The sequence below is a fragment of the Hemiscyllium ocellatum genome, chromosome 38 (genome assembly GCF_020745735.1).
Source record: "Hemiscyllium ocellatum isolate sHemOce1 chromosome 38, sHemOce1.pat.X.cur, whole genome shotgun sequence".
NCBI classification, from domain to species: Eukaryota; Metazoa; Chordata; class Chondrichthyes; order Orectolobiformes; family Hemiscylliidae; genus Hemiscyllium; species Hemiscyllium ocellatum.
In genome coordinates, this window is record NC_083438.1 from 30,762,965 (window position 1) to 30,787,071 (window position 24,107).

The following is a 24,107-nucleotide window of genomic DNA, read 5'->3' on the forward strand; positions in this document are numbered from 1 at the left end:
GTCCACACTGCAGACACTTTGTACCAGTGATGGAAGATGTGAATATCAAGTCTGGTGGATCTACAGGGCATCCAGTGCTAAATACTGATATTTCTCCCCCCAGCTGGACTGGCACAAGAGTGGAAAGTCCGCATTCCAGATGAGGTGATGGTACACAAAGGTTCCTGTGCACAAATTCCATGTCATTATACTTACCCTTCTCATCTGACAAACCAACCGCGGATTGGAATCTGGTTTAATAATGACAAAGGGGAAACATCATCAACAGCCTTTCACTCCAAGGACCATAGTCGCGAGTTGGCACGGTTCCGCCATCGAACCTGGTTGTCTGGAGACCTGAAAGATGGAGATTGTTCCTTGATTATAAAAGACATCACACTGGAAGATGCAGGACCTTATTATTTCAGGATAGAATTTGACAATGTGAATAGTTACAACTACTTACCTGTAACCCGGCTTCACGTTTCTGGTAAGTGCTAAGTTATAATTACTTGACAACCCTATTGTACATTCAAAGGGAAAGGACACACTGTCAGGTCAGAATTGTTAGTTTCATAGCTGCGTTAATCAGGTGACGCGGCTTTGAGGGTTTCACCTATTTGTTCTAACCAGATCCATAAACTTAGAACCTGAGCTGCAGACAATGAATTTTAATGCATCCTCCCTTCCTTGCGTCATCCAGCAACATCATCCCCAAAGACACGTGTGGTGACCATGTGGCATTTATCATCAGATCAGCCTGGTAGGCTGATGGAGAAGGTGAAGTCACATGGGGTCCAGGGTGTACTAGCTAGATGGATAGAGAACTGGCTGGGCAATAGGAGACAGAATAGAAGTGGAAGAGAGGTTCTCAAAATGGAAAACTGTGACCAGTGGTTTCCATGGGGATTCCTTCTGGCACCACTGTTGTTTGTGATGTACATAAATGATTTCAAGGAAGGTATAGGTGGTTTGATTAGCAAGTTTGTAGATGACGCTAAGATTGGTGGATAGCAGAAGATGAAGGGGATTGTCACAAAATACAGCAAAATATAGATAGATTGGAGAGTTGGGCAGAGAAATGACAGATGGAGTTCAATCCAGGCAAATGCGAGGTGATGCATTTTGGAAGATCCAATTCAGGAGCGAACTGTGCAGTAAATGGAAAAGTCCTGGGGGAAATTGATGTACAGAGAGATCAGAGTGTTCAGGCCCATTGTTCCCTGAAGGTGACAATGCAGGTCGATAGTGGTCAAGACGGCATACGGCATGCTTTCCTTCATTGGATGGAGCATTGAGTACACGAGCTGGCAGGTCATGTTACAGTTGTGTCGGACTTTGACTCGGCCACATTTGGAATACTGGTCGCAACGTAACCAAATAGATGTGAGTGTTTTGGAGAGGGTGCAGAGGGGGGGTTCACCAGGATGTTGCCAGGTATGGAGGGAGCTAGCTATGAAGGGAGGTTGAGTAGGTTAGAATTAGTTTCATTGGAAAGATGGAAATTGAGGGGGGGACCTGATTGAGGCCTAGAGAGGTATAGGCAGATGGATAGCAAGAAGCTTTTTCCCAGAGTGGGGTCTTGATTTTTAGGGGTCACGAGTTCAAGGTGAGAGGGGAAAAGTTTAAGGGAGATATGCATGGAGTGTTCTTTACGCAGAGTGTAGTGGATGCCTATAATGCGTTGTCAGCAGCGGTGGCAGATGATACTATCATTTCTTGACAGATATATGAATGGGCAGGGAGCAAAGGAATACAGACCCTTAGAAAGTAGGCAACAGGTTTAGACAGAGGCTCTGGATGGGTGCAGGCTTGGAGGGCCAAAGGGCCTGTTTCTGTGCTGTAATTGTCTTCGTTCTTTGCTGCACTGCGACCTGACCGCCTCCTCTGGAACGCTCTCCTCCTTTGAATATTTAAGCGCTTTCACCTTTATTTCAAAGTCCTTTTCCATCGCCATAAGAATGCCATAAGATTGCTCTCACCAGGATATCTTCACTGCTTCCCTCCCTCAGCATCTGCAACAAAAGACTTCCCACTCCTCAGAAATTTCAAACTCCGTGTCAGGCTCATCATGTGTCACTGCTCTAACACACTCCTGGCTGGTCTTCCACATTCTACCCTCTAGGAAGTCCAGACAACCCAAATCTCATTTTACAGCAAGTCCTGACCTGCTACCATCCATTGCATTTGCTGCCCTACACTCATTCCTCATCAAGCGTAGAATCACAGAGTCATACTACGGGAAAAGATCTTTCAGTCCAACTCGTCCATACTGACCAAATTTCATAAAGACTAGTCCCATTTGCCTGCATTTGGCCCATATCCCTCTAAACTTTTCCAATTTATGTACCTGTCCAAAAGCCTTTTTACTGTGGTAACTGTTGTTTCCTCTGGCAGTTCATTCCACATACAAACCACCCACTGTGTGAAAAAGTCACCCCTCTGGCCCCTTTTGAATCTTTCTCCTCTCAGCTTAAATTATGCTCTCTAATTCACATCCTTGTTGCTTCCCTCTTCTTATCATCTCCTTCAGCTCCATGGGAGATCCAGAGTTCTGTCCTTGGGTAGAGACTTGTCTTTACTCGTCCCACCATTGGTGGATTGACATTCTAGCTGCCTGGAGCCTGGAGTTCAGGAATTCCCTCCCTCACCCCCCCACCATTCTCTTCTGATATCCTGCTTAAGACCATAAGAAATTAGAACAGGAGTTGGCCATTCTGCCCATTGAGCCTGCTCTGCCATTCAGGAAGATCATGGCGGATTCAATATTCCTCATGTCCACTTCCTGAATTTTCTCTGTAACCCTTGATTCCTCAACTAATCAAAAATCTACACATTTCAGCCTCCAACCCTCCAACATAAGAAATTCGTCCTTATCTGAGTCTTAAATAGGTGCCTTTTTATTCTGCAACTAGGCCCTCTTGTCTCAGACTTTCTTATGAGAGGAAACGTTATCTCAGTATTTACCTGAGAAGTCCTTTCTTATTTCTTTCAATGAGATGACCTCTTTTTTGAAAACAACAGTGAGGAGAGTCCCAAACTGTTCAGCCTTTTCCCCAAAAACAACCTCGCCATACCAAGGATCATCCTAGTGAACCTTCTCTGAACTACCTCTAATGAAATGATATATTTCCTTACATGAGAGGATCTAATCTGCTTGCAGTGCTCCAGATGTGATCTCACCAACACCTTGTACATTTTCAGTAAGACTTCCCTACTCTTATCCTCCTACCCCCTTAACATAAGGGCCAACATTCCATTTGCCTTCCTGATCCTTTGCTGCCCATGTCTGTTAGCTTTCTGCGTTTTGTGCAGAAAAATCCGTACGATCCTTTGTGTTGCAGTTTTCTGCAATTTTTATCCATTTAAAAATACTCTGTTCTCCAGTTCTCTCTTCCAGAGTGAACACTTTTGCATTTTCCCACAACATATTCCATTTGCCAAACTTTCGTCCACTGACTTAACAAATCAATAACTCGATGCAAACTGTTTGCATCTCTCTCGTAATCTGCCTTTCCACCAATACCACCTTGGCTTTTCATCAGTTGCCCTAACGTCACTTCATGTGACTTGGTATACTTTTCCTGACCGCCCTCCTAACCTGCAATCTTCTTCCTGACCTCTCCGCCCCCACCCCACTCCGGCCTATCACCCTCACCTTGACCTCCTTCCACCTATCACATCTCCATTGCCCCTCCCCCAAGTCCCTCCTCCCTACCTTTTATCTTAGCCTGCCTGGCACACTCTCCTCATTCCTGATGAAGGGCTCTGGCCCGAAACGTCGAATTTCCTGTTCCTTGGATGCTGCCTAACCTGCTGTGCTTTAACCAGCAACACATTTTCAGCTCTGGTTTTTTTAAAAATAACTTGGGACAGTGAGATTAGTGTGGAGCATGCTAATATTCCAGAACACATTGAGATCAATGTTGGTGTTGGTTCTCTTGAAGAACATTATCATGGATATGTCCCCAGGGTCCAATGATATCTTCCCTCAAGTTATTGTGAAAGCTAAGCGAGGAGACTGCTGGGGTCTTGACCAAGATCTTTGCATCCTCACTAGTCACTGGAGAGGTCAGAGGGCTGACGAGTAGCTAATATTGTTCCTCTGTTCAAGAATCCCTTCTTGGGGGATAATCTAGGAAACTATAGACTGGTGAGTTTCATATCAGTGGTTGGGAAACTATTAGAGAGATTTCTTAAGAGTGAGATTTGTGTGCATTTGGAAAAGCATGGCCTAATTAGGGACAGTCAGCATGGCTTTGTGCGGAGCAGGTCTTGTCTGACTAACTTGACTGAATTTTTCAAGGGGGTGATGAAGTTGATCAAAGAAGGTAGAGGAGTGGATGTTGTCTACATTGCTTTCAGCAGGGTCCCTCATGGTAGGCTCATCAAGATGATTAAGATTCATGGGATACATGGTATCTTGGCTGCTTGGATTAAGAATTGGCTTGGCCATACAAGGCAGAGGATAGTGGTGGAAGTCAGCAAGGATCGATATGAGGACCTCTGTTGTTTGTAATTTATATAAAATGACTTGGATAAAAATATTGAATTGGTGGGGGGGTGGTGGGGGGTGGGGGGCGGGTTACTAAGTTTGCAGAAGGCACAAAGTTCAGTGGAGTTGTGGACAGCGTAGAATGTTGTCAAAGGATACAGCAGGATGCAGATCAATTGCAGATATGGATGAAGAAATGGAAGATGAAGCTTAATCTGAGTAAGTGTAGGGTACTATTTTCGGAGGTTAAATGTTCAGGAAAGCATACAGTTAATGGCAGGACTCTGAACAGCAGTAGAGAGGGATCTTGAAGTTCAAATCCTTAACTCCCCGAAAGTGGTGGTGAATGGATAGGGTGGTGAAGAAGGCATATGGCATGCTTGCCTTTATTTGTTGGGGAATTGAGTACATGATGCAGCTTTGTAAGACTTTGTTTGGGCCACACATGGAGGATTGTGTTCAATTCTAATTGCCAGATCCCAAGAAGGATGCAGAGGCTTTAGAGAGTAGGTTCAGGAGATTTATCAGGATGCAGCCTGGTGTGAGCTACTAGGAGAGGCCAGAAAAATTCAGTTTTCTTTCTCTGGAGCAGCGGAGGCTGAGGGGAGTCTTGACAGAATTCTATGAATTTATAAGATGCATAGATAGGGTTGATGGTCAGAATGCTTTTTCCTAGAGTTGAAATATCTAATACCAGGGAGTATGAATTTAATGGTGAGGTGGGCAAAGTTCAAAAGAGATGTGAGGGGCAAGTTTTTTACACATTGAGAGATAAGAATCTGGAATGCGGTGCCAGGTATGGTGGTGGAGCAGATGCAATCGGGGTGTTTAAGGGACTTTTCGATAGCACATAAATATGCAAGAAATGAAGGGATATGGGCCAAGGGCAGACAGAAGGGACGAGTGTAATTTGGTGTCATGTTCAGTACAACATTGTGGGTTGAAGACTCTGTTCTTGTGCTGTACTGTTCTATAAAAAAGAGAAATTGCTGGAAAAGCTCAGCAGATCTGGCAGCACCTGTGCAGAGAAATCAGTGTTAACTTTCAGTCCTGGTGACCTTTCCTCAGAACGGTTCTATGTTCTATATTTTGTAGATTGAATGTGTCATATAAATACAATGTTGGAACACATTTTGCTAATTACAAGTGTGATCTGCAAGTTTATCGTGCCCTCTAATAATTTGTTCTAATCCACCTCAACACTGACCATCCCTCCAATCCAATCTCATCTGTAAATTTGGAGTCTACAAGCCACTTGGTGCTAAATCTGAATGTTTCTCTTCCTAGCTGGACTGTCACAGGAATGGAAACGTGATACTCCTGGAGAGGTGACAGTGCAGGAAGGTTCCTGTGCACAGATTCCTTGTCATTACAATTATCCATCATGTCTGGAAAATGAACCACGCAACGGAGTCTGGTTTAACAGTGAGAACCAGAAGCCCAGGGCTCCCATAGCCTTTCACTCCAAGGATCACAATCATGAGTTACCACGGTTACGCAATCGGATCCGGCTATCTGGAAACCTCAAAGATGGAGACTGTTCTCTGAATATAACCAACATCAGACGAGAAGATGCAGGACCTTATTTTTTCAGAGTAGAATTTGAAAATGGCCCCAGTTTTAACTATTATCCTGCAACCCAGCTTCATGTTTCCCGTAAGTGCTGTGTTATAATTGCTCAATAGCTCGCATCCAACGCTCAACGGGAAACAACATAAATTGTGACATGTGATAGTAACACAAAACACAGTGTGTGATCACGCCACGTCTGATTTTCAGTAACCGGGAGGTAGCTTCCAGTTCAGTCCTGGATAAACCTCTGATACTGACTTGAAGGTTAATGATTCAATGTATTGACTAAGTCCATCAATGCAATAAGGTAATCCACTCTTACTTATTCCTCTAACCCTGTGTAAAGGTCTTAAAAAGACAAAATAGACTCACATTTCTGTCTCGCCTTTCACCATCTCAGGGTATTCCAAAGAGTTCCATAGATAATAATGTAATTCTTTAATTGGAGTTGCTGCTGCCATGAAGAATTCACAACAGCCAAATATTACATGGCAAGCCCTAAAACCAGAACTTTGACAAAAATCTGATTGCATGTTCCATTTTTCTGGCTGAGATTGTTACAAATAGGTGCTGCCCTGCTGCATGCAGGAGTTAATTGGAATATGGCAGATCTTGAAGAATGTGAGGAGCCTGTTCTCCATGGGCTCTGAGCTGTTCCCCCACCTCACCCAGTACTGTTCACTCATGGGTGTCAGAGTGAAGGTGCGTTTAACCGAGTGACATACACTTCAAGTCAGAAACAAAGGAAGTCTTTACTTGTATTAATTGTGCTCAGTTCTTATATCATGCTGGGAAAAGTGCTTTCTCGCATAGGACTGTGATTTCTATTTGAGTTGATGCTTCATGTTATATTTACCTAAAAGGATCTATTGTGTTAGATTTCACAGATAAACCCATGATAGTCCCTGAGGAAATTATCGCGGGGAAGCGTGTGAACCTAAGCTGCACCTTCAACACAACGTGCAGTGGGATAGCTCCTGTCTTAACCTGGGATACTCCCACTGCCGTACCTGGATCAGTCTCAAACACTGAAACTCAGCACGGAGTCACTCTGATCTATACTTCTGTTCTGAGCCTGATCCCATCCCCCAGACACCAGGGACAAACTCTCACCTGCAAAGTGAGTTATCCAACTGTTTCATCAGAGGAGACCCTCACACTGACAGTGCAATGTAAGTATGGACTTCATTCATTCTACAATGGAACAATAAGCTAAATAGGCAAAGCCACGTCCCACAAGCAGCACTCTAGTTTTTTACAAATAAAAAGTGACCATTGAGAACTGTAATAATTGCTGAAAAGAGGCATCTATATGAAGTCTTGCCTCTTGCACTCATTAGGACTGAAACACAAGAAAATACTCTATCAAGGTAAAAAACAATTCCCAAAGCAAGTGAAAGGGCTGCTGAATGGAGGATGGTGGTTTGCACTGACTATGTCCTGGCAGCAGGAACCGTTAAATGTCTCATTTAACAGATAACATTGAGAACTGGCAAAATGACTCTGATTGCTCAGCACGTTTTCCTGGGATTCAGCAAAGATTTCCACAAATCTTTCTAATTGAAAATGTTGTGCCCATTTGAGTTGATCATGTGACCACAGCATGTGGGCAAACCTATTCCAAACTTATTTCCTATGTAGTTGTTAGCTCAGTCAAGATTATTGCTTCAATATTGTCCATCAGTGGAGCCATATTTAATGCTGTACACTAAGGCTCGGATAGCTGCTGGCCAGACAGTTATTACTGCAGCACAGATGGACATTGCTCATAGGGACAAGACTCCAACAGTACTATCTTGGAAATTCAAGATTTGATTCAGTAATTTGCCTCTTCACGTAACCTTTGAACTTACCTATTTACATTGGAGAAGTCAAAGATTCTGATGGAATTAAGTAAAATAGTTATTGAGGGAAAGTTAGATTATTTACTGACCTTTTTCCTGAGGAACAATTCAATTGACTCTATACTTACCCACCTCCACATCACCTCCCCCATCAACAAATACACTTATCGCCAGTTCCAGTCCCTGACCGGTCACCCGCGCTCTCTCCCAGCCCCAATCCTGATCTGACACCTCTCTTTCACATGCTCATTCTTTGCCCTGCTCCCCCCATTCCCTCACTCAGGACCTGACACCATATTTCACCCACACCAAACCCACTGCTTCCTTCCTCGTCTCTGAATCTGATCTTCATAGGCAGTCAGAATAGCTGAAGAAGGGCTCTTGCCTGAAACGTCGACTCTCCTGCTCCTTGGAAGCTGCCTGACCTGCTGCGCTTTTCCAGCAGCATATTTTCAGTCAGAATGGCAGTTTGGTCTCATTCCTGAAGCAGTGTTGATCAGAATCTCTTGTCAGAAATACATTGTCCTTCTGTAAAGAAAGAATAAAATGGCGTCGTGTATGAGATTGCCACTCTTCAGAGCATCTGGCACTCTATTCTCAGTTTTACATTAAGAACTCAGGACTGAATGGTGCCAAAGGATCAGTTAAATTTCTTGAGAAAGCATCTGGGACTATGATCGATGACTAAGGTGTGCAGCACTCCCTCAACAATAACCCTCTGACAATATGCCATCCCCTCAGAACTGACCAACAGACAGCGCAGCAGTCCCTCAGTACTGACTTTCTGACAGGGCAGTGCTGTCTCAGTACTGACCTTCTGACAACGTGGCACTCCTTCAGTACTGAACCTCTGATACTGAACTAAAGTGTCAGTCTGCATTATATGCATGAAGTAACTGACACTGATGTCACTTTTTTTATTGTTCTCATAGTCTCTCAAAGTTCCTTTCACTGAAAATGTGTGAGCTGATCTCTTTTTGCTTTCAGATGCACTGCAGGATCTCTCAATTACTAGATAGATATGGAGACTTGCTGCACACTTTGCTCACAATATTCTCTTCCCTTGCTTTTAGACTCGCCACAGAATCTCTCAATTACTTCTCCTGCTGTGATTAAAGCTTCATCAATCAACATAATTGAGGGGAATTCCGCAGTGATAACCTGCTCTGTTGAGAGCTTCCCAGCTTCTAACCTGACGTGGAGACATCTTAATGTCACATTGAACAGAACAAGTTCCAACAATGAGCTGTGGTTGGAGATTTCTTCCATTACGTGTATGGAGACGGGAGACTATCAGTGTGTGGCAGAGAATGAACATGGAATAATGGAGGGATCCTTAACTATCGCTGTGGAATGTGAGTATACACAAGACTTCAAAATTGCTCACACACATATGAATACATTTGTATTTCCCTATAGAGGAAAGTGATTGGTCCTCTCTCTCTCTGGTGCACTGAACTATGAATATGAGCTTTAATTCAATGTGGATAGAATGGAAACTCTTTGTTAAGAAAATGCTACATGGAATTTGCGGGCACCTGCCCCCTGAGTTGTACATTTATTTGTGATGAAATTTGATTTGTGTCAGTGGAATAAGAATGTCAATGGCAGCTACTTACAATAATGCTGAGAAGTAAAGGCAGGGTTTGCTGCAACATTTTTAATATCTCACTCAGATAATTTCTGAATCTGTTTAAGTTTGAATCAGTTTGACAGCTACTGGGGGAGAAAGTGAGACTGTAAGAAACAGGAGCTGACTCCATGCAAGAAACGTATCGTGCTCCGAAAGCTAGTGTGCTTCCAATTAAACCTGTTGGACTATAAGCTGGTGTTGTGTGATTTTTAACTTTGAACACCCTAGCCCAACACCGCCATCCCCAAATCATGACTTGTAAGAAATAGTGTTTCTTGTGAAATACAAACACCTGGTCCCTGCTTTCTATTAACCCGGGTCTAAAATAGGTGGTTTGGGATTTTACATTTTTTATTTAACTTTTAACATTTGTGAATAGTAAGGCACAATAGAACAATTACGTGTAAGACTGAGCATCATTTTAAAACTGTTTTGGAGTCACCCACTGCCTGCTTTTCCAGGTAGAGATTTTCGTGAATGGAAACTAGGATTTTTAGTAGCTGGAATCACTTTGAGTATTGGACTGAGTGGATTCTTCATCTACAAGTGTGTGAGAAAGTAAGTGCCAAGCTTCAATTTGCTGTTTTTGAATTTGCAATTCTACAGTTTTATCTCATAGCATCTCTCAGTCCATAAAGTATTTCTCATGTGTTGTGTTAGAGGAAACATAGCAGTCAATTTACATGCAGCAACCTTCCAAAAGTAGCGAAGTGACAATGATCCAGATAATCAGTTTCTAGTGATGCTGGTAGATGGATCTATTTTGGTTTCTGATCTTTCTTCGCCCTCTGGAGGGGGCTGTGAACTATAACTCAATGTCAGTGTCTGTCCGGCCTTACATAGCAATATTGCTGCAGGGTCCGGAGACAACCCACTGCACTTCGTTCAAATTGTGGTCACAAGATCATTCACAACAACGCTTGGGGGGTTGGTTTCACATCTTATCCAACAATGCAGCCCACCCTCAGTACTGTAACTTCCCAAGTCAGCCAGCCAGATTATAAAATGTCTTATAACATCACGAGGTTGTGAAAGGAATGATATAAATGCAAGCCTCTCTTTCTTAACTGGATGCATCCCTTTCCATTATCCCTGACTCATTCAACTTCCTTTTTCTACTGCTGCTATCTGTTTCTCCCTCTTTCTCTTTCTCACTCTCTCTGTCTCTCCCTCACCCTCTTGCACATTGTCCAGTTTCTCACTGTGTTAAACAGCACTGATCTTTGGGAAATTTCTTCTTCATCTTCTGGAGTGAGCAGTGAACTGAAACACAGTGATGTGGAGGTGCCAATGTTAGACTGGGATAGACAACGTTAAATGTCACACCACATCAGATTATAATCTGACAGCTTTATTTGGAAGTCCAAGCTTTCACAGCACTTCTCCTTCATTTGCTAGCTACCTGATTGTGTGATTTTTACTTCTTAAACTCAATGTCAATGACTGTCTAGCCTTACGCTGCAATGGGTATAGGTTGGCTCACTGAGCTAGAAGGTTTATTTTCAGACATCTTGTCATCATACTAGGTAACATCTTCACTGAGCCTCCAGACGAAGCATTGCTGATGATTCCTGCTTTCTATTTATAGGTTTGGGTTTATTTGGGTTGGTGATGTCATTTCCTGTGGTGACGTCATGTCCTATAGTGATGTCACATCCTGTTCTTTTTCTCAGGGGGTAGAAAATCGGGTCCAAATCAGTGTGTTGTTGATAGAGTTTCGGTTGGAATGCTATGCTTCTAAGAATTCTCATGCTTGTCTCAGTTTGGCTTGTCCTAGGATGGATGTGTTGTCCCAGTCGAAGTGGTGTCCTTCCTCATCTGTATGTGAGGGTACTAATGAGAGAGGGTCAGGTTATTTTGTGGCTAGTTGATGTTCATGTATCCTGGTGGCTAGTTTTCTGCCTGTTTGTTCAATGTAGTGTTTGTTACACTCCTTGCGCGGTATTTTGTAAATGACATTAGTTTTGCTTGTTGTCTGTATAGGGTCTTTCAAATTCATGAGCTGCTCCTTTAGTGTGTTGGTGTGTTTGTGGGCTATCATGATGCTAAGGGGTCTGAGTAGTCTGGCAGTCATTTCCGAGATGTAGGGGAGAGTGGCTAGGGTTTCTGGACATGTTTTGTCTGCTTGTTTGGGTTTGCTGCTGAGAAATTGGTGGACTGTGTCCATTGGTTACTCGTTCTTTTTGAATACTCTGTGTAGGTGATTTTCTTCTGCTCTGTGCTGAAGTGTGTGGTGGCTCATTGGAATAATGTTCTGGTGCTGCCTCACTTGTGGATGTTGGGGCAAGAGCTCCTGTTGTTCAATATTTGGTCCACATGTGCTGTTTTCCTGTAGGTGTTGGTTTGAAGTTCCCCATTGGCTGTTCGTTCAACTGTGACATCTAGGAATAGCATTTTGTTGTTGTTTTCCTCCTCTTTAGTGAATTTTATGCCACTAAAGGGTATTATTGATGGTCTTGAAGGTTTCCTCTAATTTGTTTCATTTAGTGATGACAAAGGTGCCATCCATGTAGTGGACCCAAAGTTTGGGGTTGACAGTTGGCAGAGTATTTGTTTGAGTCTCTGCATTACTGTCTCTGCTAAGAACCCGGATATTGGAGATCCCATGGGAGTTTTGTTGATTTGTCTGTATGTTTTGTAGTTGAAGGTGAAGTGAGTGGTAAGGCATAGGTCCACTAGCTTGACTAAACTGTCCTTGCTGATGAAGTTGGTGGTGTTTGGTGTATGTGCCTTTGGGTCTTCGAATAGTGTCGTCTTCCTTGGCCAGGTTGATGTTGATTGATGCGAACAGGGCTGTTACATCAAAGGAGACCATTATTTCATCCTCTTCTATTTAAGTGTCTTTGATGGTCTTCAGGAATCCTTGGGTGAAGTGAGTCTTCTACTAAGTATTTTAGTCTTTGGCCCTTGGCCAATCTGTAAGTTGTACATTGTGCACTGCAATATCGTCACAGAGTCAGGATGCAAGGCTTAACATTTTACAAAAAACGAAAGATAAAGATCCTGCATATCAGCATAAAAGCATGTCACTTCCTTCCCAACTTCCTGATCTGACCCAGAATGAAACATCTACTGTTTTCAATTCAATACACACAGAATGAGAACCACAGGAAGAGACCATTCAGCCCACACCAAGGATGATAACAGAAACACCCCAGGAGAACAGTCAGACAGGTCAAAGGTAAGTAATATAATTATTGGAATTCATTGACATGACCAACATTTTCCTTTGTTGATGTTGTGACTTGCAAAGGCAATTTCCAATGTTGGACGTCTTCAAAGGTTTCTAGTTGTTCATGTGATCTGGGTGTAGAGCTCAAGTTTATCCAGCAGAACATCATTCTATTCAAATTTCATGGACGGGTTTCCTTGTGACCAAACCAAAATGTTTCCAATTATTTAAGGACTCCAGAGTGCAGAGTCTATCCCATCAGATGAAGAGGTCTAGGGAAAAGTCTGGATCAAGAACAGGATCCTTAAAAATCACAGCCAGGGCATACAGGTGTGATGTCAGGAAGCATTTCTTTACAAGAAGGGGAGTTAGATCATCTGGAACTTCTTCTAACAATAACTAGAGCAGATCCAGATCCTAGGAGAAAGTGAGGACTGCAGATGCTGGAGATCAGAGCTGAAAATGTGTTAATCGAAAAGCGCAGCAGGTCAGGCAGCATCCAAGGAGCAGGAGATTTGACGTTTAGGGTATGAGCCCTTTCCTGAAGAAGGGCTTATGCCCGAAACGTCGATTCTCCTGCTCCTTCGATGCTGCCTGACCTGCTGCGCCTTTGGAGCAACACATTTTCAGATCCAGATCCTGCTCATTTTTGCTGTGTCCATTCTGTTTGTAATACAGGAGAGAAGGATGATGAAAGAAGAAACTAAAGCTAGACGCTGTACACATGAATATCAAGAAATTGCTTCTGAAAACTGTGAGAGTCAGAAGGTGAGTCACATACCATAGGATACAACGTTGCTTACCTCCTCTTCTGGGTCTGATATTGAAGTGTGTGGTCTAATCATGTGTCTGGAATCAATGGCACAGCTCAACCCTAACTCAAAACAAAATGCGGAATGTACACTATTCAGAATCAATAATCAAACCCCACCTTGTTCTGTACATGATAATCAAAGTTCACACTATTCAGTATCAATAATCACACCCCACACCATTCAGTGTTGATAATCACACCCTACAGCGTTCAGTGTTGATAATCACACCCTACACCGTTCAGTGTTGATAATCACACCCTACAGCATTCAGTGTTGATAATCCAACCCATCACTGTCAGTATCGATAATCAAACTCAACTGCTCAGTATTGCTAGTCAAACCCAACACTGCTCAGTGTTGACAGTCAAATCCAATATTGTTCAGGATCAACAACTTCACCCACCCAGTATTGAAAACCAAAGTCCATTCAGTGTCGATAATTAAAACCATAACATTCAAAATTGAGTCAACAAACTCCATTCAATATAGATCATTAAACCCGAATACTGTTCTGTATTGACAATCAAACTCCACACCATTATCTATCAATAATTACCAGACCATACAATATTAATATTCAAAGTGCATATGGACCTTTATGCACTAACAGTCAAGGCCACATCTTTCAGTACGGATAATCAAACCTGATTTAGTATCGATAATCAAATCCCACACCATTCAGTGTTGATAACCAAACCTCAAACTGTTCAGCATTAAAACCAAGCCTCAAACCATTTAGTGTTGATAAGAAAACCCCAAACCATTCAGTATTGACAACCAAACCCCAAACCATTTAATATTGGTAATCATCTTCCCCTGAGTATCGTTAATCTAACTCCACACATGTTCAGGAGCACGCATCAGACCCCAACCCGTTCAATATCGATAATCATATCCCATTTAGAATTGATAATCATCTCCACACAGTTCAATAATCAAGTTCATTCAGTATCAATAATCAAATCCAATCAGTATTGAAAATCACTCCCCACACCGTTCAATATCGATAATCAAACTCCATACCATTCAGTATCATTAATTAAACTCCATATTGTTCTGTTTCAATAATTAAACCTCAGCCTGTCATTATTAATAATCAAATCGCACACTGACATTTATCAATAATCAAAATCCACACTGTACAGCAGTGATATTTATATACCAACCTGATCTTTATGAATATTCAAAGCCACATTGTTCAGTATCGATAATTAAACCTGATTCACTATCGATAATCAAACTCCATGCTGTTTTCTAACAATAATCATACACTATTCAATATAAATAATCAAATCCCACACTGTTCAGTATTGATAATCAAACACCATACTGTTCAGTATTGATAATCAAATCCCACACTGTTCAGTATTGATAATCAAACACCATACTGTTCAGTATTGATAATCAAATCCCACACTGTTCAGTATTGATAATCAAACGCCATACTGTTCAGTATTGATAATCAAACACCATACTGTTCAGTATCGATAATCAAACACCATACTGTTCAGTATTGATAATCAAACGCCATACCGTTCAGTATCGATAATCAAACCCACACTGTTCAGTATTGATAATCAAACGCCATACTGTTCAGTATTGATAATCAAACGCCACACTGTTCAGTATTGATAATCAAACACCATACTGTTCAGTATTGATAATCAAACACCACACTGTTCAGTATTGATAATCAAACGCCATACTGTTCAGTATTGATAATCAAACACCATACTGTTCAGTATTGATAATCAAACACCACACTGTTCAGTATTGATAATCAAAACCACACTGTTCAGTATTGATAATGAAACGCCATACTGTTCAGTATTGATAATCAAACCCACACTGTTCAGTATTGATAATCAAACGCCATACTGTTCAGTATCGATAATCAAACACCATACTGTTCAGTATTGATAATCAAATCCCACACTGTTCAGTATTGATAATCAAACGCCATACTGTTCAGTATTGATAATCAAACCCACACTGTTCAGTATTGATAATCAAACGCCATACTGTTCAGTATTGATAATCAAACCCACACTGTTCAGTATTGATAATCAAACACCATACTGTTCAGTATTGATAATCAAATCCCACACTGTTCAGTATTGATAATCAAACGCCATACTGTTCAGTATTGATAATCAAACACCATACTGTTCAGTATCGATAATCAAACACCATACTGTTCAGTATTGATAATCAAACGCCATACTGTTCAGTATCGATAATCAAACCCACACTGTTCAGTATTGATAATCAAACGCCATACTGTTCAGTATTGATAATCAAACGCCACACTGTTCAGTATTGATAATCAAACACCATACTGTTCAGTATTGATAATCAAACACCACACTGTTCAGTATTGATAATCAAACGCCATACTGTTCAGTATTGATAATCAAACGCCACACTGTTCAGTATTGATAATCAAACACCATACTGTTCAGTATTGATAATCAAACACCACACTGTTCAGTATTGATAATCAAACACCACACTGTTCAGTATTGATAATCAAACGCCACACTGTTCAGTATTGATAATCAAACACCACACTGTTCAGTATTGATAATCAAACGCCATACTGTTCAGTATTGATAATCAAACACCACACTGTTCAGTATTGATAATCAAACCCACACTGTTCAGTATTGATAATGAAACGCCATACTGTTCAGTATTGATAATCAAACCCACACTGTTCAGTATTGATAATCAAACCCACACTGTTCAGTATTGATAATCAAACGCCATACTGTTCAGTATCGATAATCAAACACCATACTGTTCAGTATTGATAATCAAATCCCACACTGTTCAGTATTGATAATCAAACGCCATACTGTTCAGTATTGATAATCAAACCCACACTGTTCAGTATTGATAATCAAACGCCATACTGTTCAGTATTGATAATCAAACCCACACTGTTCAGTATTGATAATCAAACACCACACTGTTCAGTATTGATAATCAAACACCATACTGTTCAGTATTGATAATCAAATCCCACACTGTTCAGTATTGATAATCAAACGCCATACTGTTCAGTATTGATAATCAAACACCATACTGTTCAGTATCGATAATCAAACACCATACTGTTCAGTATTGATAATCAAACGCCATACTGTTCAGTATTGATAATCAAACGCCATACTGTTCAGTATCGATAATCAAACCCACACTGTTCAGTATTGATAATCAAACGCCATACTGTTCAGTATTGATAATCAAACGCCACACTGTTCAGTATTGATAATCAAACACCATACTGTTCAGTATTGATAATCAAACACCACACTGTTCAGTATTGATAATCAAACACCACACTGTTCAGTATTGATAATCAAACGCCATACTGTTCAGTATTGATAATCAAACGCCACACTGTTCAGTATTGATAATCAAACACCATACTGTTCAGTATTGATAATCAAACACCACACTGTTCAGTATTGATAATCAAACGCCATACTGTTCAGTATTGATAATCAAACACCATACTGTTCAGTATTGATAATCAAACACCACACTGTTCAGTATTGATAATCAAACCCACACTGTTCAGTATTGATAATGAAACGCCATACTGTTCAGTATTGATAATCAAACCCACACTGTTCAGTATTGATAATCAAACGCCATACTGTTCAGTATCGATAATCAAACACCATACTGTTCAGTATTGATAATCAAATCCCACACTGTTCAGTATTGATAATCAAACGCCGTACTGTTCAGTATTGATAATCAAACGCCATACTGTTCAGTATTGATAATCAAACCCACACTGTTCAGTATTGATAATGAAACGCCACACTGTTCAGTATTGATAATCAAACGCCATACTGTTCAGTACCAATAATCAAATCCCATGGTGTTCAGTATATAATGAAAGTTCGATCAGTGTCAATAATTGAACTCCATTCAATATCGGTTAACAAACCCTACTCTGTTCAGAATCAATAATCATCTCCACACCATTCAGTAACGCCAATCAAAGCTCATTCAGTATCAATAAAGGAACTGTATTCTGTAGTGATAACCGAATCCCATACAGTTCAGTACTGATAATCACACCCCATTCAGTATTGAAAATCAAAGCCCATTCAGTATCAATCAACAAACCCAATTCAGTATAAATAATCAAACCCCACACTGTTCCATATCAACAAACAAAACCCAGACCATACAGCATGAACATCCTAACCCCATACCAGCCTTTATAAATAGTCAAGGCCACATAATTCGATAATCAAATCTGTTTCAGTATCAATAATTAAACCTACTTCAGTATTGGTAAATCTCACAATGATCAACATCGATAATCAAACCATAAAGCATTCAGTATCGATAATCATTCCCACACTATTCAGTCTCAAAATTCATTCTCCCACTCATTAATTTATGGCCACACATGTTCAGGAGCACGCATCAAACCACACACTGTTCAATATTGGTAATCATACCCCATTCGGTATGGATAATCAAATCCCAGACTGTGCAGTATCGATCATCAAACCCGATACCGTTCAGTATTGATAATAAAATCCACACTGTTCAGAATCGCTCATCAAAGCCCACACCGTTCAGTACTGATAATCAACACCTGCCCCCCACCCCCCCAAACATTTAGTATCGATATTCACCCTCAGTCAGTATTGATAATTAATATTTATTGCGGTCAATAATATTGAACACTGATCATTCTGGTTGTTGCTTCTCTCCCCTCTGTTTCTATTTCAGAGGAAAGTTGAGGAAATGAAAACGAATCATCATAGCAATGCAAATCAGGACAATGATATCTATGCGAACTGGAATTTTCATGAGGAGGCTGTGTATGGGAATATTTAAACAGAGCAAAACTAAATAACACTCATGTGGGGCAACACAGATCGAGGGAACCATTCAAAACTCCAACTTATCTTCCTAAAATCTGCTGAAATCACCCCCAAGAAATAGTTTGAAATCTCTCGAGATCATATACTGGAGTTTCTTAGAGGTGGTGTCATTTCACAGAGTTGAGTGTTGGCATCTGAGATATTTCTGTCTGGATTTAATTTTAAACAACTTTGCTTCCAACAGCAAGGTCCCATCTCTCCATTATGCTTGTCAATGTCTTTTGAATTTTATCAAACTTCTATCAGGATTAGACAGACACATTCAACTCCGTGCTGGTTCCCTCTCTTTCACTCATCTACTGGATGAATGATCTGTGACTATTCCCCTCGCCCAGAACTCTCCTTTCTCACTATTTCCCTCCTATGGTCTCTCAAGTCCTCTCCGAGCTCACCGTCAATGAAAGCCTGCTCCAGTTCCTTGGATTCAGTTCCCACTAAACCATTGATCACCCAACATAACCTCCTGGTTCTCATTCCAGTCAACAGTGTGATGGTTCTCTGTTCAGGAACTGGTCCTTTCTCTTTTAAGTCTCCTATTCACTCCCTTCCCCTCTAAACATCAACTCTTCACCTTCTTAAAACTCCTGCTTCTCCCTCTCCTCCTTCAAGATTCTCCTATAACCTAACCTGTCCTTTCCTTTCAACTCTATATTAATGATTGTCCAGCAACTCTTTATAATCTTGCTTTTCAATTCAAAAACCAATTATTCTGTGGAAGTAAACCTTTGTGGTTTGCAGTCAATCTCTCTCCTGAGTTCAACAGGTTAATATTAGTCAGTGAAGACTTCCTCACAGACTTCGCAAAGAAGAATGGACGGTTGTCCCTCAGATACTGATACCATCTGGATACCACAAGGAGATCTTGTTGGCAGCAGATCAAATTTCTCTGATATGAGGTAAAGATCATGGAAATCTCAAACATTGATAAGCCCTCATTTTTACTGGATGGGCATTCACAATGATGTGGTGCATTTTTTTTTAAATCATACCATCCTTGCAACATTGTGGGTGAACCTCAACATGTAATCAAATCAGCACTTTCAATCTGCATACCAGATATCGCAGAACCATTCTGTCTGATGTTACTAAATAGACAGGATCATCACCAAATCAGTCAGGGACATGGTGGCCTAGTGGTACTATCACTAGACTATTCCTCCAGATAATATTTGTGGACCCACGTTCAAATCCTGCCAGGTGGATGGTACAATTTGAATAAAATCTGGAATTAGGAATCTAATGATGATGTTGAAATTATCTAGCCAGCAACATCTTCATTCTGTGAATTAATTTTTAAAAACAGGACACCATCATATTCTTATTATTATGACTATGGCTGAGGGGTGACCTGATAGAGATATAAACAATTATATGGGGCATGGACAGGTTGAGTAGCCAAGGTCTTTTTCCCAGGGCAGAAAAGTCCAAAAATAGAAGGCATAAGTTTAAGTTGAGAGGGGAAAGATTCAAAGGGAACCTAAGGGGCAACTTTTTCACACAGAGGGTGGTGTGTGTATGGAAGAAGCTGCCAGAAGACATAGAAGCAGGTACAATTACAACATTTAAGAGGATACATGAATAAGAAGGTTTAAGGGAATAAGGGTAAATGAGATGAGATCAGTTTCAGATATCTAGTTGGCATGCACGAGTTGGACCAAAGGGTCTGCGTCCATTCTGTATAACTCTATGATTCTATAAATCACTTCCTAAGACCATCCTTTTGGAGACAATCTCAGTTGAAATAGTAATGAACAAATCAAGTATGATCAGACCACATTTGGAGTACTGTGCACAGTTTTGGGCCCCATATCTCAGGAAGGATGTACTGCCCTGGGGGGTGTTCAAAGGAAGTTCACGAGAATGGTCCTAGGAATGAAGAGCTTAACGTATGAGGATCATTTGACGACTCTGAGTTTAGAAAGATGAGGGGTTCTAATCGAAACTGACAGAATACTGAAGGGCCTGGACAGAGTAGATGTTGGGGGTTGCTTCCATTAGTAGGAGAGATTAGAATGCGAGGGCATAGCCTTAGAGTAAAGGAAAGACCTTTTAAAACCGAGATGAAGAAAAACTTCTTCAGCCAGAGAGTCGTGAATTCATTGCTACAGAAGGCTGTGGAAGGCAGGTTATTGAATATGTTTAAGACTGAGACAGATAGGTTCTTGAATATCAAAAGGATCAAGGGTTATGGGGAGAAAGTGGGAGAATGGATTAAGAAACTTATCCACCATGATTGAATGGTGGAGCAGACTCAATGGGCTGAATGGCCTAATTTCTGCTCCTACGTCTTAAGCTCTGAAGAACGTTCTCATTACAGACTACTCGTAGCAATGCACTCAGATCAAGTTTGCAATTTTGTATTTAATAATTTTGAAGTCACGGTGGATAAATTGAGGATCAAAGAATTAAGCCAATAGCAGTACTGACCCACCAATAACGCACCACTATCTTAGTAATGATCCTCAGTAGTGTAGCACTCACTCAGTCTATACTCTACATTGAGATGCGGTCTCACCAATGCTCTGTATAATTGAAGCATAATATTCTTAACTTTGCATCCAAGTCCTTTCATAATACAGGACGGTGTTTCATTAGCCTCCCAAATTACATGCTGTGCTTGCATATTCATACTTTTTGAGTCAGGCATCACAACACTGAGATCCCTCTGCACTCCTGAATTCTGCAGTTGTTCTCTGTTTAAGCTACTTTTGTTATTCTTCCTGCCAAAGGAAACAAATTTACATTTTCCCACATTGTATTACATTTGCCAGCCCTTTGCCCCTCGCTCAGCCTGAAACCTCCTCATGACCATTCCACACTATACTTTCTGACCTGTCTTTTTGCCACTCTCAAATTCATGCCTTGGGTCCTCTCATCTAAATCATTTATGTAAAATGTAAAGTGTTGAGGCATCACTACAGTCCCCAACAAACTCCATGCATCACATCCTGTCAATTATTAAAGGACCTTTTCATGCAAACTCTGATTTCAACTGGCCAGCCAGTCTTCTATCCATTCTAATCAACTGATCAGCCAATGAGCTAAGCAAGAGCAGTCTTTGTTCTGCTAAAATTATAATGACTTTAACTTTGTGTTATCCATGCTAATATGCTTCGTTTTTTTGTCATAAGTTTATGTGTACAGTAGACGAACAGGAAGCTGGGAGAATTTAGCAAGTGAGGCAGCATCAGGAGGTACAGAAGTCGCTGTTTCAGATATAACCCATCTTGAGGACTGGGGGTGAGTGTAAGGGGAGCTGCAGATAAAGGGGATGAGGGGAGAAGTTAGTGAGATGGAGACAGGTACAGGGTGCAATCTGGTTGGTTGATGTGAGGGATGAATCAGATAGGTGGCTGAGAGAAATGGAAGGGAGGCGGAGGGAGGTTTTATTTTGAAATTTGAGAACTCAATGCAGGCTGCCCAGGCGGAAGATGAGATGTTGTTCTTCCAATTTGTGGTTTGACTTGTTGTGGCAATGGAGGAAACCAAGGATGGTCAAGTCAGAAAGGAAGTAGGAAGGGGAATTAAAATGGATGGTGACTGGGAGGTTCAGTCAGCCCCTGGCCCAGCTAAGATGCTCAGCGAACCATTCCCTAAGTTTACGTTTGGTCTCACAATGTAGAGATCACATCAGGATAACCAGATACAGTAAACTACGTTGGAGGAGAGGCAGATGAACCTCTGTTTCACTTGGAAGGAATGTTTGGGGCCCCAGATGGAGATGAAGGGGATGGTGTGCGGCAGGTTTTATATCTTTGCCGGTTGCAGGTGAAGGTACCTGGGATTTCAGGGATGTTGATGGGGAGAGGGACACAAACCAAGGATTGGCAAAGGAAATGGTCTTTGTGGAAGGCAGAGAGGGGTTGGGAGGGAAAGGCGTCCTTGGTAGTGGGGTCTAGTTGGAGTTGGCGGAAGTGTTTAAGCATGATGTAGTGCCTGGTGGGGTGGTAGGTGAGGACAATGGGGACTCTGTCTTTTTTGCGTTTGTGTGTGGGAGGGTGTGTGTAAGTTAACATTTTGTATGACACCTTGCCACATGCCTTGTGGAAGTCCAAGTTCAGAACATTAACAAGCTCACCTTTATCTACATTTCTTTCAAAGAACAATAAATTGTTTAAACACAATTTCCGCTCCACAAAACCATGCTGAATGTTTGTGATCACTTTGAAATATTCACATGTCCAGCTATAACTTGCTCAATGACTGATCGAAACCCCTTCCTCACTAGAGATTTTAATCTAACTGGCCTGCAGTCCCCTGTTTTCAGCCTCCCTCTCTTCTTGAACACTGCAGTTATACTTGCAACTTACCAGTCAAGTGGAACCTGTGATGATACTTTGTCTTTAAGAGATATATTTTGTCCTTTATTTTAAAATGAAGAAAGGTGCCAATCAGTAGCATTTTCTGGAGTGTTGAAGCTGGGTTTCGAAGATGTCATTTCCTGCTGCTTTCTCCCTGAGAATTTGCTGTTGATGTTTTTCCTCCTAGACAGGAGAACTGTATGGAAGACAGTCCATTTTACTGCCTAGGTTTATGGGATGTTACTATATTGTACTATACTGCTTAATATTTAAATAATCTCTTATCTGTTAAGTTGTCCAATAGATTTGTTATTCCAATTTCATCTTTATTTTGTTGTATTTTGACTAGAGTATATGAATAAAGTGTGTTGTGCTTAGTGACCGGTAGTTTGACCAATTGAATTGGTCCTGGAATGCAACACCTGACACTTGCCTTTAAATAAGAAGAAAAAAATACAGCAAAGACTATCTTCTTAATATATTTTGAGAGCGTTTGGTCTGTTTCAAAACAAACCTTTCCAGAATCTAACAATTTTGGAAATTGATACCATCACATTACTATTTCATTCACTACCTCCTTTAAGACCCTGGAATAAAGTCCATCAGGACCTTGAGATTTATCTACCCACAGTGTTTCCACTGTTCATCTGGGGATCTCTGGTGGGAATCGGGTTGCCAGTGGAGATATTGTTGGAGATATCTGGGTGATTAGGGCCTTGATGTTGAGTGCGCTATCTTGATAGAGATGGCTGCTGCCAGTCTTTCTTGCCACCACCTCATCACAGCCTGTCATCCAACACGCACACACATTACTCCCACTCTCTGTCTCCTCCCTACATACATCAGGAGGTTATCTCCAATTCATTGGGCTTTCACTTTTGCTATCAGTCTCTCTTGTGGATCCAAATGCAGTGACTTCTGGAAGTCCGTAATTGTAAAAGTCATATGCTATCCTTTGTCATCCACTCCTGCTCAAAACATTCAACAATATTCATTGGCTAAGACCTACCTTTTATGAATTCTCTCTGGCAATCTCAGATTCCCCCAAAGTTCCCAGTCGCTCAGTAGTTGTTTTGTGTCATGTCTCCAGAGAAGCTGTTCATGACCAGGTTAATAATTTCAAAGTACTCTGTACTCTTAAAGTTCAGTAAACTTCAAAGCTAACAACTGAAAGAGACCTTGGGAATAAAAGCAGAAGTAAGAGCAGAAAAAAATCAGATGGTTGGATAACATTGAGGTGTGGACTGAGGGAGGTTTGATGAAAGCCAGAAAAGATGAGCAACTCGAACTCTGGTTATGGGTGACCCACCCATGACCAGACCATTCTCTTAAACGTTGCAGTGACCTTGTTCATTTTTGTCAGTCAATGCAGCCATT

The 24,107-nt window shown here is 41.2% G+C and overlaps 1 protein-coding gene across 4 annotated transcripts in view; it reads left to right on the forward strand.

Moving 5' to 3' along the window:
- The window catches only part of LOC132833949 (sialic acid-binding Ig-like lectin 13), a 39,808-nt gene extending 16,643 nt beyond the window's left edge, over window positions 1-23,165 (forward strand). For all 4 annotated transcript variants that reach the window (XM_060852637.1, XM_060852639.1, XM_060852638.1 and 1 more), the window contains 8 exons: window positions 104-469; window positions 5,762-6,130; window positions 6,925-7,218; window positions 8,964-9,245; window positions 9,985-10,081; window positions 12,620-12,704; window positions 13,374-13,463; window positions 18,275-23,165. In XM_060852637.1, coding sequence (XP_060708620.1) covers window positions 104-469; window positions 5,762-6,130; window positions 6,925-7,218; window positions 8,964-9,245; window positions 9,985-10,081; window positions 12,620-12,704; window positions 13,374-13,463; window positions 18,275-18,382 — 1,691 coding nt within the window. In that variant the 3' untranslated portion in view covers window positions 18,383-23,165. The remainder of the gene's footprint in view (window positions 1-103; window positions 470-5,761; window positions 6,131-6,924; window positions 7,219-8,963; window positions 9,246-9,984; window positions 10,082-12,619; window positions 12,705-13,373; window positions 13,464-18,274) is intronic.
- Window positions 23,166-24,107: the final 942 nt, after the last annotated feature.